At 36.0% G+C, this 19,108-nt stretch overlaps 1 protein-coding gene across 1 annotated transcript in view; it reads right to left on the reverse strand.

The window, feature by feature from the left end:
* The window catches only part of LOC109106615 (RNA-binding motif, single-stranded-interacting protein 3-like), a 139,523-nt gene that overhangs the window by 76,832 nt on the left and 43,583 nt on the right, over positions 1-19,108 (reverse strand). Inside the window, exons 3-4 of the mRNA XM_042741485.1 lie at positions 6,536-6,594; positions 2,992-3,083 (exon numbers count right to left, since the gene is read on the reverse strand). Coding sequence (XP_042597419.1) covers positions 2,992-3,083; positions 6,536-6,594 — 151 coding nt within the window. The remainder of the gene's footprint in view (positions 1-2,991; positions 3,084-6,535; positions 6,595-19,108) is intronic.

A 19,108-nucleotide genomic window follows, 5' to 3' on the forward strand; every position in this document is an offset into this window, starting at 1 on the left:
AAAGTCTTACTTTTCAGGAAAGACTTTACTGTCTGTTTAAGTGGTAACAGACGTTGTTTGAAGTTAATTTAGAGAAAATCAGACACAATAAGAATGTCACAGCAGGACTAGCACAACAAACAAAAACAGAAAGGACTGGAAGTTTGAATACCATCCACATAAAGAGGTTATGAAATCCAAAACAAAAGGTTTCTTAGAAACCCACAACAACTCAACAGTAAATGTTCACTGAACCGAGTTCTGACATCAGATTACACACACACACTTACGTATATCATGTATATGGGGCGGCATTTCAATCTGCATTACTCCGTGGCATTCATGCGTATATGTTTCTGTCCCATAAATATTTCAGCACTTAAGTATTCTACAAGCCTCTGAGGTACATTTCATTGTGAAATATTACATTTGCAATATTCTTTGAATATCTAAAGGTGAACATGAACCCTAGATGGTTTGTTTGCATCTTTGAATGATGTATTCTCATGAATATGTCCTTTCTACAACAAACATGGGTCAAATTTTGATCCACAATCTAAACTGCATGTCTACCATGTAGACATTCTCCACATTAAGCAGTAACCACCACATGAGAACCTTGATACACTGGTGAAATAAGTTTAAGAGGCTAGTTTTGTTGCTCAGAGGCACTGTTAAAGTGAGAGAATTCTTAATGAAAACAGGTTTAATAGGGCAGAGGGAAACTCTTCGATTGCGCTCCTGTTTAATTTAATGAGCCTTAAGCCAGGCGATTTAGTTCTTTTAATTGCCTTTCTCTTATTGTTAAAAAGACGTATGTGGCCATCTTCCACAGAGTAAATTCCTCTGAATAACAGTTTAGTTCCTACAGTATGTTTCTTCCACCCAGGAAGGATTCAACGGTTCTCTGTTCCTCTTGAATTCCTTTAAAAACATCACAGCATGGTGAAAATTCAATTTGAAATAACTTTAGATGTTTAGATTACACGGCTATTTGCGAAAAATTTATATTCAGACAGAGAAAGTAAATTGAGCATCAGCTCTGACTGTTTTAAAAAAGCGGGTACTGGTGGGCAAGAACCTTGCTGATTGGCTCATGCTACATACCAATCACTATTTATACTCCAGATTGGCTAATCAAATTGTTCTCCTTCATAACACTCAACACTTTCAAAAGTTTAGCTCAGAAAAACTACTGAAATAATAGCCAATCTACCAAAAAAAAAAAGAAGTTTCTTAATTAGTATTTTGCCTTGTTTTCCAGGAAAAATAAAATAAAAATACAGTGCATTTATTTCATAAGCAAATTCACAAAAGATACTAAAATATACATTTAAAATCCTAACAAAATTGAGTGATGTTTTTGCTTAAAAAAATCAAACTACTTGCCAATACTGTATTATTTTCTCTCTCTCTCTCTCTCTCTCTCTCTCTCTCTCTCTCTCTATATATATATATCTCTCTATCTCTCTCTATATATATATATATATATATATATATATATATATAAGTATATATATATAAATAAAATGTTTTAATTATTTGAATAAATGTATTTTGATTAAAATATTTTTAGATATGTCTGATTCTACTCAACAATTGATATCAATAGTTTGGCACTATATTATTAACAGCGCAAGCTCTTGAAATCTTTTACTGTAAATACACTACTATTTGTGGTTGGTAAGTTTTTTAAACTGTTTCTGAAAGAAGACTCTTATACTCACAAATGCTACATTTATTTGGTTGTAAAAAATCAGGAAAAACTATAACATTGTAAATTATTAACATTATCATTCTAATATACTGATTTGGTGCTCAGGAAACATTTCTTATGATTATCTTTGTTGAAAACAGCTGTGCTGCTTAATATTTTTGTGGAAACCATGATATTTTTTGATGAACAGAAATTTCAAAACAGCATTTGTTTGAAATAGTAATCTTTTGTAACATTATCATTTAATGTGTCTTTGCTGAACAATAACACTCATTCTTATATATATACAAAAATCTTACTGACACCAAACTTTTAATGGCCTTGTAAATTAAATAAATAAAAATACAATACTGAGTAAAATATTCAGTTTCTCATTAGATTTAACTACTTCATCTCGATATTGAAGGAAATGTAAACATATATTTATAATTAACATTTCATTAATCCACATTTTTACTACATTCTAATGCATTCTGGGACTGCCTCATCTGTGAAGGATTCTGGCCCATGAAAGAAGGTATCCTAGAAGGCAGGAGTTCACTAGTTTTGGAACAGGGCCTATGAATGGCTTCCAAAATGATTAACGGCTTCTTACCAATTAGATGCAGTCTGTTTCATTCAGAAAGCTGAGTACACTAAAGCAATATCCAGGGTTCAATGCAAGTTAAACTCAATCAACAGTATTTGTAGTATAAATGTGTTAAACTAACTTTGAATTTGGCCTTTATTACAAAAAACTAAGGTTGAAGTTATTTTCTGTGGTAATGGACATTACACAACAGAGGCTGTCGATTGAGCTTAATTTAAATGGTAAATTCTATTACTCGGACCGCAGAAAACATGCAAACATGAGCAAAAACACAGTCTTTCTCTCTCTGGCTCCCCGCCTCCCTCTCCTCCTCTCTGTAAGATGACCTGTCTGTTTCATACGAGGCCTGCTGCGTTGCAGAGAGCTCTGACAGGCATGCATTTAAATGGGATTTCAGATACACAAACCATCTGCATCCTGACAGCCTGCAAGCTTATGAATATTAGAGGACAGATGCTTTAAACAACTGTGCGTGAGTCTGAATGCACACACTGGACATCGAGCTTCATGAGTCCATTTCCACCTCTTCCAGATAATCATACGTATACATCCTCCACAGATGTTTACCACCACAGCCGTCATCATCAACATCTTCCCTACAATCATTATCACCATCAGGGACACCATAATTAGAAATAGCAGCAATATACTTGGTATCCTCATCCTGTTCTGCTAAGCTTTAGACACGGTGTAAAGTCTAGCTTACCTTTGCCATCTGTGCCTGCACGCCACTGGCCTTCAGGGACGCTACAGCTTTCTGTGCCGCAGCCGGACTGTCGAAATCCACAAAGCCATATCCTACACACACACATGTACAGAATAAGAGTGAGATAATAGTTATTTATAGACACTATAACACACATATCTTAGTGTTTTGCCAAAAACTGAAGAATTCTCTATCTGACATTAATCAGACATTATCGGACACATTTATCAGATTTAAAATTCAAGGGTTAAAACAAGACGGCTCCGTTGTTTGTCTTATCACGCTGATCGTTGGCGACACAAGAGAGTCTGCATGTTTGAGCACAGCCGCTTGTGTCTGTGTGTGGGTTTGTGTGTGTGCTTGGGGAGACAGGAAACGGCCATTTTGTTCAAGGCTCATGCTTGTCAACTATTTCCTCAGTAACAGGACAGAGAAGGATTCAGCCTGACCTCACCCCTGCTGGAAAATCCAGCTTAAAGGAAGAGTTGAGCCAAAAAAGAACATTCTGTTATTCACTCACCCTTATTTTATTACATTGGAACTCCTTCTTGGAATGCAAAAGGTGCATTTTTAATAATTATTATTAATAATAATAATAATAATCATGCATCCAAATTTCCAAAGTCATGCGACAGTTTGGTGTGATAAACATCAACACGTAAGTAAATTTACTGCTCTTATTACCACGTTCATAAGAGAAGTAATGTTGAACAATTCATGAAGGATTCATTCTTTTAAGTTTCAATCTACAGTATCTTTTCAAAGAATCAGTTGATCCAGTGCACAAAGTTGTTCTCAAATGAAACTAATGCTGTACTCATTCAGTGATCAGGTTGCAGCAGTTAGCAGCTAAATGAATGGCAAAATTATCATTTAATAATGACTTAAAATTTAGTTTGTTCCTCACACAAAACTACTGCATGAATTCAGAGGATTTGGAATATAGAGCACAAGTAGTATGGACTACTTTTGGGATACTATTTTGATTACTTTACACTTTTACATCCTTATTGAAGCATGCAATTTCCATTTTTTAGGGGAAAAAAGTTCCACAGAAGAAATAAGCATACAATTTGAAACATATTAAGGGTTGAGTAAATTTTTTTAAATTATTATATATTTTTTATTGATGATTATATTATATTATATTATATTATATTATATTATATTATATTATATTATATTATATTATATTATATTATATATGGTGCCTGGTCAACGAGCTAATGGCCAGCTTAGATCATTTAGAAAGCAGTTACCATGTTTCAAGTTTCAAAACACAGCTACTATTACAGCAGGGTCCATTCTGCCACCCAGCCCTTTAACCAAACATTTCTTTGGCAGCAAGCAAGAGAGAAGATCCACGACTTCCTTTACGATGTATCATAATAAAAACTGCAGTGGCGGAGGTTCTTAAAGACCCTCAGTACATTTGAGGCACATTTGAGGCAATGTGTCTTCATTCGGCAAAGGCATTCTCAACATAAGCCTCTCTAAACTCTAAACACACACACTCAAAGCCTGACTGACATCCGAAACCACAGATGGCAGAACGCAGCGCTTTGGAGAGGCCGCGAATGGTTGAAGCCAACAGCTCTATATGCCAGACATATGTGTTCATTTACGCACACACACACACACCTTACATATAGAACAACATGCCATCCGCATTAAAGCCTCCATTAATGGAAGCAAGAAGGAGAGGGACAAAGATCTCTACAGCGGAGAACTGAGCCGTCCAGATGTTCCAAAGACTGCAGATGTTTCATAAGCCTAAGAAAACAGAGCATGTGTGTGAAAAAGGACTGTTCTTGATCTAGAGAGAGGAACACTTCTGGTTTTAGAGATCCCTGTGAGCATTCCTGAGGTCACTGACCAATAGAGCTAAACAGCAGCCATCAGGAAGTGGGCTGAGAAAGAGGTTTGAAGCTGAAGAATGCAGGGATCAATTCCTATTAACAATGTGACGAACAGGAACAGGCCTGAAAAGGAACTTGACAGAGAGGTAAAAAAGATAAAAAGCATGCATTTGTGTGTAGACATCACGCATATGAGGTTTTGAAAGCCTTACGTAATTAAATCCATAAATACAAATACGCCTCAAATGAGTGTGTGTATTCTCTCACTTTCTTTTCTCCCTCTCTGTCTTTTTTCCTCGGATGTCAAAACTGTGGGAAAAAAGAGTGTATACACTACCTCCTCTTCCTCTGTGCATAATTCCAATTAGAAAAGGAAAGCAAGGTAGTGAAAGAGCGAGCTTGTTGGCGTGCTCGTGTTGTACGACACAAATATTTACGTTCACTCCGTTTAATGAGAGGCTCGTGATTGAGTCAAAGAGAAAATCAAACACACCCTCAATGTTGCCCACAACCCCCACTGCTGTCACCCTCTCCATCTGTCATTGCGGACAAGGGAAAAAAACAGCTGTCTGAAATTGAAAATGTGTCGCTTTTTTTTGCACAAACAAGTTCGCAAACGAATCTAGCTGCCTAATGCAAAACACACAAAGTAAACATGCGATTAAACCATGTGAGTTTATTGAACAGCCAACAATCCATGTAAGAAGAGTGATTAAAAACGTTGCAGAGCTTGATAACTTACGAGTAATCTTCAGAAGCAAACGGACCGAACAAACTTGATTGTAAACGACCCTCGATGGCTAACTCTAACATACAGGATTAATCTACAGCAGATAGGCCTGTAATTGCGATCAATCGACATATCTTTGAAATGAATAGTGCATATCCTGTGGAAAAAAACTAACAAAAAAGGATGGCAGAAACAAGCAGGACAAACATATGTAGATTCAGTGGAGCCGTGAATGAAACGAATCCATCTTTTTGTTCGTTTCCTGTCTGATATCCTTGGCTCCCATAAGTCCTGGCTGGAAGCCCATCAGGGTGGAGAAGCCTGGCAGAGTAGGAGGGCTGTTAACTCCAGGAAGTGGAAGTCCTCTAAAGCCTGGAGTGATTTCCTCTGCTTCCCAAAAACACCCTCTCTCTCCAGTCCTCATGTGGGAATTAATACTCATTTTTGGACACATCAGATGTGCCCTCAGAGAGAAAGCTTGACAAAGAGAAAGACGCACACATGCATAAACGCAAAATAAAAACCTGCAGGACCCGGATTGGCAGATTGTGTAGGAAGCCAGGCTGTTTATTTACAGAGCTGGCTGAGTGTTTCCTGAAAAGAGGCTGTCTGCTAAATCATCAATTTCAGCTGGACGCTTCCCTCGCCCCTATGGCTATTTCTAAACCACCACAACTAGGGCCGGACTTTTCAAATCAACACAGGAGGAACCCTGTGCTTTTCCTCGCCGTGGCTAACACTGTTAGTCACGCTAACATCTTATCCGGTTGTAAAGACTTAACCCACAATCACGCTAACACATTTCCTCCTCTAAAGATCATCCAGACAATCTCCAGACTAATCAGAGTCTTTCAAAAGCTGTCATTTTTCAAGGATTATTGATTATTTTAAGTGAGACTGTGAATGCTCTCTGAATGTGTTTTTAATGCGAGCTGATATTGACTGCGGTACTCACCTTTGCACTGGTTGGTGTTTTTGTCCAGGATTGCCTTTGTTGACACTATTTTTCCATACCTGTGAAGGACAAAGAGAACAACAGGATCAGCTCAAATGAAAGCAAGCTACTGTAGATAAAGTACATTTCAATCTATTGCATGAAACTCAGGTTTAGACTTAGCATTTTATGCATCCTAAATACACACTATTGAACAATATTTTCACACTTTATGCTAGGTTGACAAAATAACAGTAAATTCATTCATTTAAACGCAACATTCTTCATTTATTTATACATTAGATGCATTCATTTAAAAATCTGGCATTTATTTTTGTCTTATTAATTACCATGAACATTTCCACCACAATATAATTTCCACCATATTTCAAATTATGTATTGTGTTTCTTTAAATGATGTGGTGGAGATGAACATGATGGAAATTACATTTTAACACTTTGTAATAAAATAGAATAAAATCATACTAATGCTAATGCATCCTAAATACACACTACTGAATAATATTTTCACACTTTTTGCATAATTTGACAACATAACTGTAAATGTATTCATTTACACAACAATAGTCGTTTATTAACACATAAGATGCATTCCTTAAAAAAAATAATTATAAAGTGTTAATATTTGCTGACACTTTTTGTAATAATTTTGTTTAAAGCTGTAAAACTGTAAAAATGTAATATCTGAATTTTAAAGTTGCAATGAAATGTAATAAATTACAAATAAAATATAATAAACAACAATTCCTAAATAAAAAACCTTTAATTATATCCAAGTTAAACAGATTATCAAAAAAATGAAAATAAAAAAATAATAAACCTGTAAATGGATGACTCATTCACAATAAGATTTATAACATGCATTTATTAAATAGATTTACATTGAGGCCTGAGACAAAAATCTATATATAAAAGATAAAAAAGACAAATTTTTAATTACAAAATGACATGTTTTAATGTGACCCTCACATGAAAAAAAAAAAAAAATTATAATAATACAAGTCAACCCCAAGTGCCCGAACTTGTTGAAAAACCCAAGTGTAATGTTTGCGCCGAACTTAGTTAATTAAAAAGTTTGAACCTAACTCAAAGAGTACATTTAATAAAGATTAAGCTCAGCTTCATTAAAACCTTGACGAAGGGATGTTTATCGATACATCAATACCTTCCTTAACAGGACACCGTAAACAAGGGGAGGTTGATTTTGGGTGCAGGATGTGAGTCTCAAACCCCAGTGATTTAATTAAAAGCTGGAAGCATCACAGAGCCCCAATCTGCAACACAAAAATCCCTGGCCTCATTTTCACTTTTTCACTTCAACTCACTGAGTAGCCTACTCTTGTATTCTTCTAATAATCTTTCTCTTTTTTCTGTCTCTGCCCCACAAAACCCATATTCACATAGCGAAATCAGTCTCATCGCAGAATCACGAAAGCTTCTGCACAACAGATGAATCTCTTTCCTCTCTGCAGTCCCTCTTTTCCCTTATTCCTCCCCTACCGCCTTCCCTTCCATCCACGACGGAGGTAATAAAGTTACTTATCGCTTCCGTCTCCGCCTGAAGACCGGGAAGACTGATATAAGCATGGCGCTCCTGATGTGACTTTTAATTAATATTTAATGCGGCTCCCACCTCCAGGTAAAAGCGGGAGACTATATTACCCACCTTTATAAGGATGGAGGCGTTTAATAAGGGAAAGATCATTTCACTGTCACCGTGAGAATCGGCCTCCCATCGAGGCATTGTAGCGCTGATGTCTGGAAAATGGCAGCTAATTCATCTCATATACCGTATGTCCCCGTAAACGTCAAAGCGTCATAGAAGAAATACAAATAAATATCGTAAGCTGCTGTAGAATGCTGCAAGGTTGTAAGAACAACCGTCGTACAAGGTTTCGTGTGAATTTATCAACAAAGTCTTCTGCAATTCACACCATCACACAAAGAGTAAGTGTGGGCGGATGTTTTTTGCGAAAATGGATAATCACAACTCTGGGATCGCAGAGACTCATTATAGAAACAATACTGGTTTTGTTAGATTTTTTTTTTTTGTTCCGTCAATATGGTTTGTCAGTAAACAAAGTAAAAGCCTGAGGGACGAGAGCAACCACATAACAGAGAGTGGAAGACATGAAAATGAGGAGCACTGCTGGAGAAAGCATGTAGCGGACCAAAGTGAAGGAAACACATGAGAACCATTTGACTCGAACGCTTGATTTGCTGCCATTTCATCTTGCAAAACAAGTGGTTGGACAAACACAGGCGTCTCAGATGAGTGAGTGGGTCGGGTGTGGAGCTGAGGGAGGAATGTAGTCAACATAACTGGCAAAGTTTCTGCAAGCCAGTGCCATGCCGCGGTCATGCACACGGATGTCTCGCTAACACCAAACTCACGGACAGGAAGGTTTCCTCACAAACAGCTCTCTTGCAGCCAATAAGGAGGTGCAGGGAGTGAAATGTCCCTGTAACCATGTGCCTGTCTTGTTTTGTTTGTTTAGATGCTGATAAATGAAGCATTGCGAACTACCAAGGAGGGGTAATGTTTAATAGACAGAGTCTATGGTTTTGATTTATAAGTTACAAAATGAAAGTCTTTGTTGAAACCTAAAAAACTTTAATGACCCCAACGCCGTACTTTCTGGTTAACGTAATGCTCTTTAGGATCATTTGTCAGGATGACACAGCTAACATTGTAGCCAAAGGTGGAGGAGCTCACTGTGAGAACATCTGGCAAAGTGTCCTGATCACGCTCACACTCCACAATGAACTTCAGGGTAGTTTTAAGTTGATGGAGAGCAGCAGTGCTGGGATGTGACGTTATTCTACCCAGGTTTAAAGGTTCATTATGGAATGTGCTGGCCCCTCTATTACCACCTGTGGCTTAAACACAAAAGTTTCAAAGTCGTTTAATTTAGAAAATGGAATGGGGAAAGAACGGTTTTGAACACTGATTGTACTTCGATAATGTAATTTTATGTCATTTTGCCTTGTAAAATCCTCTATAATGAAACTCTTATAACATAAATAAGGTGTTGTCATTTATACTCCCTCATGTTGTTTCAAACCCTTACATTTATTTCTGATGCAATAGCTCCATATTTTAACTAGACTATAACTAAATAAATAAATAAAAAACATATGAAAAAGCTATATGTGACCCTAGACCATAAAACCAGTCTTAAGTCACATAGGTATATTTGTAGCAATAGCCAACAATACATTTGTATAGGTCAAAATTATTGATTTTTCTTTTATGCCAAAAATCATTAGGATATTAAGTAAAGATCATGCTTTGTGAATATATTTTGAACATGCGTACCGTAAATATATCAAAACTTAATTTTTGATTAGCAATATGCATTGCTAAGAACTTTATTTGGAAAACTTGAGTTGATTTTCTCAATATTTTGATTTTTTTGCACCCTCAGATTCCAGATTTTCAAATAGTTGCATCTTGGCCAAATATTGTCCTATCTAAACCGTACATCAATGGAATGTATAAATCTCAGTTTCCAAAAATTGACCCTTATAAATTTTCCAGGGTATCATATGGATTTAAAATGAGGGTGAGTAAATAATTTTGTGGTGAACTATTTCTTTAATGTGGTCTTAATGTCGTCAGCACCCAAAGACACATTAGCTTTACTAATTAGCATTGCATGCATTTCATTACAGCATGCACATATGTAAAATTCATGCTTGCAAATCTCAAGAGTTATAAGTCACACTAATGAAGTGCTTAACCCTTGTTTTTTATTAAGCAGGAATGTTTTTCTGGAATGCTTATCAATAGAACTGTTTTGATGATTGCGTATCAGGGTTACTGCCGATCAACTTAAAACTGTTTCTATGGATGCTGACTTTTGATTAAGAACAAGATTCAAATGTGTTTAATAGTTGAAAACTTTCAGAACCTCAAGCATGGAGTTCCCCTTGTGGATGGCTGTTGTGCCAAGAATTCAACCTTAAATAACATCAAGCCAAAGAGCCAAATGGTTTACAGTTATAGAAGTTGCATGCTACAATATTAAGGGTAGTTCACCCAAAAATGAAAATGACCCTGCATTTTACTCACCCCCGAGGCATCCTAGGTGTAAATGACTTTCTTCTTTCAGATGAATCCAGTCAGAGTTATATTAAAAATTGTCTCTGATCATCAACCATCTACTATCTATCATCTATGATATACTATGATAATGATATACAGTACAGCACTATTAAACACAAGAACAAAAATAGCATATTAAATTATGTCCCAGTGATTCCAAACACAACAGAGCTGCAAATGAAAAATCATTCAAATCTAATTTATATTAACTTGACTTTTTTTTTCTTCTTTTTTTTTGTTTTCTAATCAGGCATAACTTCAGCAGTACATGACAAGGACCCTTGTTGGTTGTTTGGTTTCCATTTTCATCAGTTTGCAATTTGTTGACCTGCCCACAGTGAAATTTCACTGGTCCAAAATCCGTCTCTTAACAGATGAATATTAAAGGGGTAATCGGATGCTTAATTTACTTTTACATCTAGTACCACCCAGTGTTTTTTATTTTATTTTTTTATTTTTAAAGGTGTCATATGATGCTGCTAAAAAGAACATTATTTTGTGTATTTGGTGTAATGCAATGTGTTTATGAGGTACATTATTTTCCACATTATTGTTGCTCCTTTATGCCCCGCCTTTCTGAAACGTGTTGATTTTTACAAAGCTCTTTGTTCTGAAAAGCGAGGTGTATGCTGATTGGCCAGCTATCCAGTCTCAGAGAACGGCTGCTCACCCCATGGAAGAGAGGGGTGGGGTTTGCAGAGTTTATTAGCATTTAAAGGGACATGAACCGAAACGGGTCGCTGTGAACAGAACTGTTTTTGACAGGGTAAAAAGGGTGTTGTTTTACACTACCATTGAGCAATTTTAACCAAAGTATGTTATAGACTTTTCATTAAGACCCTATAGAATCATATTAACTTGTGGAAAATGAGCATCCAGTGACTGCTTTAAAGAATTATCTTATTGCACGTAATTAATTGGCAGAGCACTTCATTAAAAAATAAAAGTTGTTTTCATAATTAAAAAGTTTTAAATTAGACTACCCTAAAACATCTTTTCTTTATCATTGATGTCACTAAATTAACTTTTTGACCAGCTGTCACCTTTCATGCTGCAATAAAATGCTGTCCTACATTTTAAATATGCTATTTCACTTATATCATGTATAGTGTGCCCAAAATAACACATTTAGATGGGCTTTAAAAAAAACTTTAAATTAACACATCAGACTTGATCTACGATATAAACATATAACAATTAATATATATAATAAAGATGCATTAAATTGATCAAAAATGACAGTAAGTCATTCTATTTTTAAAAAATTACTAAAATATTAAATTTTGTGGTTTGCTTTATAACATTTTTTTTTTTTCAAATATATGAAATATTTTGTGGTTTATTTTTTGACATTTTGTGGTTTCTACAAATAAATAAATAAATAATAATAAAATAAATAATAATAATAATAACAATTTTTATTTATATAGCGCCTTTCCAAAACCCAAGGTCACTTTACAAGTCAGGATTTAAGGAACAGAAACAGACAAACATCAATACCAGAGGACAGAACACATACCAAGAGCTGACAGTAATATACAGCGACCACTTACAAAGTTAGATTAGAGATACATGAGAATGTAAATAAACATCCATAACAGGGTACAAATTACAGACTGAGAACTGAAGAGTAATACTCAGAGAGGTTTTTGAAGGAGAGAAGGGAGGATGCTTGATGGATGTTTTGGGGAAGAGCATTCCACAATCTGGGAGCCACAACACTGAAAGCTCTAGCTCCCGCAGTCACCAGATGAAACTTAGGGGTGACTAAGAATCCCTCACTAGAAGATTGCAACGAGCGGGCAGGAACATAAGGCAGAAGTAAGTCAGATAAATATGCAGGACCAAGGTTATGGAGAGCTTTATAAGAGAGAATTAGTATTTTGTATTTTATGCGCAACGAAACCGGAAGCCAATGAAGGTCACAGAGGATTGGGGTAATGTGATCGCTCTTTCTTGTGTGGGTAATCATGCGAGCTGCAGAGTTTTGAACATATTGTAGTCGTTTGATATTATTAGCTGACAGGCCATAAAGAAGTGAATTACAGTAATCCAGTTGAGATGTGACGAAGGCATGTATAACAGTTTCAGCATCCTACTGACTGAGAGGATTGAATATGCAAAATATTACGTAGGTGGAAAAAAGCTGTCTTTACTACTTTACCAATGTGATCACTGAATGAAATCAATGAAAACACCAAGATTGCAAACTTTAGTGGAGGGCATGACCAGCTCACCATCCAGATCCATCAGTTGACCAGAGAGCTTAGATATAACAGCTTTAGAGCCAATCAGAATTACCTCAGTTTTATCCAAATTAAATTTAAGGTAATTTGCCTCCAGCCAAAACTTGAGTTCCTTGATGCAATTTGTTAATGCAGGCGGAGGAAACATTGAGGTGGAAGGTGCGCTAAAATAAAAATATTAAATATGTTGTGGTTCATTTTATAACATATTTTGTGGTTTCTACTAAAATATATACAGCATATAAATATTTCTTGATCACCAAATCAGCATATCAGAATGATTTCTGAAGGATCATGTGACACTGAAGACTAGAGTAATGATGCTGAAAAATCAGCTGTACATATATATGTGTGTGTGTGTGTGTGTGTGTGTGTATATATATTAAAATAATTTTTCAAAAACATAAAAAAAAATCCATTATAAACAATTTACTGGAGTCTTTAAGGGCCAGTAAATGTCAGAGTAGATTTATGGAGTTATGTTAAATACAATCCTACGCCTCAAACCTTGGTGAAGAAACTCACAACTATTAATATAACTTGAAGACAACACAGCTGTGACAGACAGAATCAAAGAAACAAAGGAGGCAACAACGCCCTTACAATAACAGATCTTTAGAGAGCTTTAATTAGACTGCTGATACCACACACACCAATACCTCCTGTCAAATACCACAGCTCAGCCAGAACGTGGGATCACAATGTTCTAACTCCGGTCATCTGGATAAAAGAACCATCTCTCCACACTGACCAGAGCAGAATAGGTCCAAAAGAGATGCCCACAAATGACACACACAGGCCCAATCACACGCCACCACCCTTCCAATGCAGCACAAACTGAACCCTCTGAGCACTTTAGTCAACCCACAAGCACACAAAATCAAATCAACATGACCACAAAAACTGTAAACACCACATGAGGTTAACCAAAATGCCTAGAATGACTTTCAATGAGGATAAATATATTTCTAGATCCACACACGCACTTTTGAAAGATCTCGACACGGCTCGACGTGCTGTGACAGCCCAAGCTGGGAGCAGATCCCAGTTGATTTGATCACTGGCAAGACAACGCGTCTTGTGTACGAAGCTTTCAGCTGCAGTGTGTGAAGTGCTAATGACAGTTCTCAAAGGGCCGTCACACACTCTGATCTGTGTTTTTATTTTCCCCAGAGCGCCGGCAGCCACGGATGCCGGACCGTTTGATGTCTCGTGCCGAGAGATGTGAACCAGCATTCTTTCAACTTGTATCCAGGTGGGTGTGTAGGATCTCTTAATTGGCTACCAATGCAGCTGTCTCGTCTGACACACCGCGCGACACTTCTGTGCCGTGAGTTACAAGCATCTCATGTTTGTTTGTGCGCTCGCTTGCGCCGCTGGATTCGAAAAAGAGGTCCTGTGACTTTGCAAAAGGAGGATTTGCTTTCCTAAAGCGCTATGGCCTTGATTTACTGAATGTTCACATGTATAAAGCCTCATCCAAACTTGATAGAAAGTACACAAAATGTCTAAGCTTAGACATGACTCAATATACAAGCAAAAAATCATGTACAAAGTGTTTATAATACAGCATTTCTGCTCACCACATAAAGTGAAATTTACAGAAAAAAAACAGCAGCTGAAACAGTAGCAACATTTTAGATACTACATTTTTATTTTATTTTATTTTATTTTATTTTTTTATAGTATATTTATAGTATATTATAGTATATTTCATTATCTAATATAATGTTATATATATATATATATATATATATATATATATATATATATATATACATACAAAAACAGGAGAAACATAATTATATAGATAGTTATATAATTATAGTTATAATTATATAGAAACATAATTATATTAAAGGCACAGTTCACCCAAAAATGAAAATTTGATGTTTATCTGCTTACCCCCAGGGCATCCAAGATGTAGGTGACTTTGTTTAGAACACAAACAAAGATTTTTAACTCAAACCATTGCAGTCTGTCAGTGATATAATGGAAGTGGATGGGAATTACAGCTTTGAGAGTCAAAAAAACATACACAAACAAAACCAAATTAAACCCTGCTGTTCAGTTTCTTGCACAGACCGATCGTTTTGTGTCTTTACACATCAGTGTATTGTCACGAGCCACGGGGTTTAATTTGGTTTTGTTTGTGTATGTTTTTTTGACTCTTAAAGCCATGATTCCATCCACTTCCATTATATGACTGACAGACTGCAACTATATATAAAATCTTTGTTTGTGTTCTACTGAAGAAACAAAGTCACCTACTGTACATCTTGGATGCCATGGAGGTAAGCAGTTAAACATAAAATTTTCATTTTTGGGTGAAATATCCCTTTAATAATAGTGGGATCATCAGTTTACAGTATTTCACTGTAATTTATAAGACTGTTAAATTTTTACTTCCAAAATTTATACATATAACAGTAAAATATCCCATTAGATCTATAAGAGTGGTTCATTATATATAGTAACAGAAATTAAGTTTTTTTATTATTAAATTAAATTTTTTTTTTTATATAATGTATGATTATATCACATACTTAATATGGTAAATAAATTATGTGTTTACAATTAATATTTAGAGGGGAAATGCTTTTTTTTAATGCTTTTATTTTTAGAGGAAAAATAAAAATAAAATAAAATAAAATACATTTCTGCAGGGCTGTTTGAGTCACATCTTTTGTTGTTAGCTTAAAAATTTTGTCATCCCCTGAAATCAAGATCAAGTATGAACAGGACTCACCTTGCACAGCAACTAACAATGAAGCATTAAACTAACACTTAAAGAAGTGAATTTTTTCTTTGTCTTTGCCGAGGACACCATAGGTGTCCGATTATTCAGTGAGAGCCAACAGAGAGCGACATGACTAACATTTGAAGTTACCAAATGCAAAACTCTTCTTTAAATACAGGTGTGACCAACTTATTTGCAAATCTGGATGTGCACAGTTATTCTTAGTTAAATCACTCGGAAAAAGCCTACAGACACACAAGCAATCTGTAGATTGTACTAGCAAATTAGTATGCTTTTGTCAGGTACCTTACATTATTAGTGCACTTTATTTATTATTTATAGTTAATCTAGGTCTGTGCATCCAAAACGCAACAGGAGCCGTGCTAACAGGACAAGAATCGCTTTTTTTGTCCTTGGTAGAAGGGATTGGCAAGAGAGTGTGTCAGTCGAATCCAGTCTAAAACACCTTTATCCCGAGTGTTTAGGCACTTTTTGACTAAGCTTCCCACTTCCTCTTCCTCTCCCACCTCACAGTATTGACAGGAGCTGTGTGATACTGAGGGAGACAGAGAGATTGAGTTTACAAAGACTTCAAGACGACTCTTGATGGCTAGCGGCTTTTTGGCCCTCATACACTCTTCTGAACATACCCAGGGCAGTTGAGCTTCAAGAGGAGTCGGCCACTCATCTGACCTCAGGTTAGGTCTGAATGCTGGAGACATGTTGCTGCTTTTAGGTTGAAAAAAATAACAGCAGTGAGAAATAACTACAGATATCGCAGAGAAGTCTCATAAGGGAAAAAGTCACTATAGAGACATTACCCTGCACCACGAAAACATAAACCAATTGAAGTAGGTCTAACTGCAATATGATTTTTCTTCAGGACACAAATTTTAGATTGGGCATCAAGTGGGAATCAAACACATTACTAAAATGACATAAGTAAGCAAGCAATCCTTAAAGGGGTCATAAACCAAGAAACCAAAATTCCCTTGATCTTTTGACATATAAGATATTATTATAATATAAAAACATCCTGTAAGTTTCAGAACTCAAAACTTTGTTATTAGTCTAAAAACAGCTTATAGAAGGCAGTACCAAATTATGATCTTTTTTGATGTAACAATCTTGATAACATTATAAGTGGATCTCAGAGAACAGTACAAAATGAAAAACATTTATATATACTGTGATTGAATTTTATTTTTATGAAAACGAATTTTGTTATTTTTAATGTAGCCTATCTAAGATATACATTTTCCTCAAATTATCCTGTCGACCCATTTTTGACCCAGGGTTTGAAATCCTGTGCCCTAGTTCAGTCCATGCAGAAATTGTAAACGATGCTATAATTGTGGCATCATCGTTTAGTGACGTCATTGAATGTTCCGGGAAATCTGAAGTTGTATTGTCAGTGTCGGTCACAGCGCCTTTTAATTTTTGTTTTGGATCCGGCAATTATTCATTTACAAATGAAGCACTGGCTATATCTAAAGTTTTTTGAAACCATATGATAGCGTTGAGTGAAGAACAGACTACCAAGATACCAAGTACAATAGATTTAAATTGTTGTTTTGGTGAAACTGGATAAAAGTCGCTAGAGAAACATTTACTTTTGAGAGTGCATTGGATACAGAGTTGATTCCAGAGCACTCTCTGAATGCTTTTTGAACCATACCCTCTTTTGCACTACAGCAGAGACATGAATAAAACTCGAGTTAAAAAATATGAATTATGAATCAGTCTTCAAATCATTAGAAATACTAGCCTGATTTTCTCCCTGTGATTAGACATTTCTACAGCAGTGAGAAGGAGACATAAATCATAAGTGTAGAAAAAGAAGATGACAAATGTTCTGTAAGAAAGCAACACTTTGAAATAAAAACCATGACCTGTTATAGCCTTGTCACTGGCTCAGAAATGGTTTGCATGCTCTGGATGCCTGAGTTATTCGAGCCCAGTGGGGGTTCTGCCGACTGAAAATGAGATCTTACCCCAGAGGCCCCCCTAGATATGGCACCTCTGTACACAAGGGCAATTCCTCCACTGCCTCAGTTAGTCAATCAGGCTGAGAGACAGAGAACAAAGGAGGGGGTGCCATTTTTGGGCAGCAAGCCTTGAATGCTTTTCAGTGAATATAAAATATATTAGCTATTTTATATATATAGGAGAGGAGTATAGAATAAAATCAGGAAAATGAGAACCGCTGAATGCCAAGATGCCACTGGAAGCAATATAATAACTTTCTGATCTTACTCACACATACACATACACATACACACACACACACACACACACACACACACACACACACACACACACACAGGAAAGAAAAACACAAATGAGATCAATTTTATATCTCAGTTGTTTCTCCTAGACAGCAATGAGATTAAATGGAAAGCAAATGAAATCTCCTGCTCCCTAGATTTTGCTCTTGAAAAAAGCCATTTTAGTAATCTTGCATCTGTCTCTTCTAGGGTTTCAAATTCAGAATCAAAAGTAAAAAGTTTTCAACATGAACCAAAACATTTCTCATTAAATAAAAAAAATGAAATTAAAAAATAGAAAAGATGTGCTATCCACATAAATTTTATACCACAGCTATATACTCCCAGCAGGCACACAACATCATATGACGTTAATATTAGATTAGATTTAGGTCGCGACGTCAGGTAACCAAAATTCAATGTCAAGCCAACGTCTAATGACAATGTTAAATTGACGTCCAAGACCAACATCAGCTGACGATGATATTTGGTTGTTTTTAGGTTGTGTTATAAAGTAACCAAAATCCAACGTCGAGCCAACGTCTCAAGCCAACGTCATATTGACATCAAATACTGATATTTAGTCATCAGGTATGGCAACCAAAATCCAATGTCTTCAAGACGTCATAATGGTAACGTCCAATCAACGTCAAATTATAACGTCATTTGACTTTGATCTTTAGTTTGTTTTTAGGTTGTGACATTAACTAACCTAAACCCAACGTCGAGCCAACGTCTCAGGCCAACGTCACATTGACATCAAATACTGATATTTAGTCGTCAGGTATGGCAACCATAATCCAATGTTTTCTAGACGTCATAATGGCAACGTCCACACAATGTCAAATTATAACATAATTTGATGTTGATCTGTAGTTAGTTTTAGGTTGTGGCATTAACTAACCAAAATCCAGCATCAAGACAACATCTCAAGCCAACGTCACATTGACATCAAAAACTTATGTTTTGTCGTCAGGTATGGCAACCAAAATCCAACATCTTGTAGACGTCATTATGGTAAAGTCCAATCAACGTCAAGTTATAACATCATTTGATGTTGATCTGTAGTTAGTTTTAGGTTGTGGCATTAACTAACCAAAATCCACCAAGCAACATCTCAAGCCAAACGTCACATTGACATCAAAAACTTATGTTTTGTCGTCAGGTATGGCAACCATAATCCAACGTTTCCTAGACGTCATAATGGCAACG

This window comes from Cyprinus carpio, chromosome B16, assembly GCF_018340385.1.
Source record: "Cyprinus carpio isolate SPL01 chromosome B16, ASM1834038v1, whole genome shotgun sequence".
NCBI classification, from domain to species: Eukaryota; Metazoa; Chordata; class Actinopteri; order Cypriniformes; family Cyprinidae; genus Cyprinus; species Cyprinus carpio.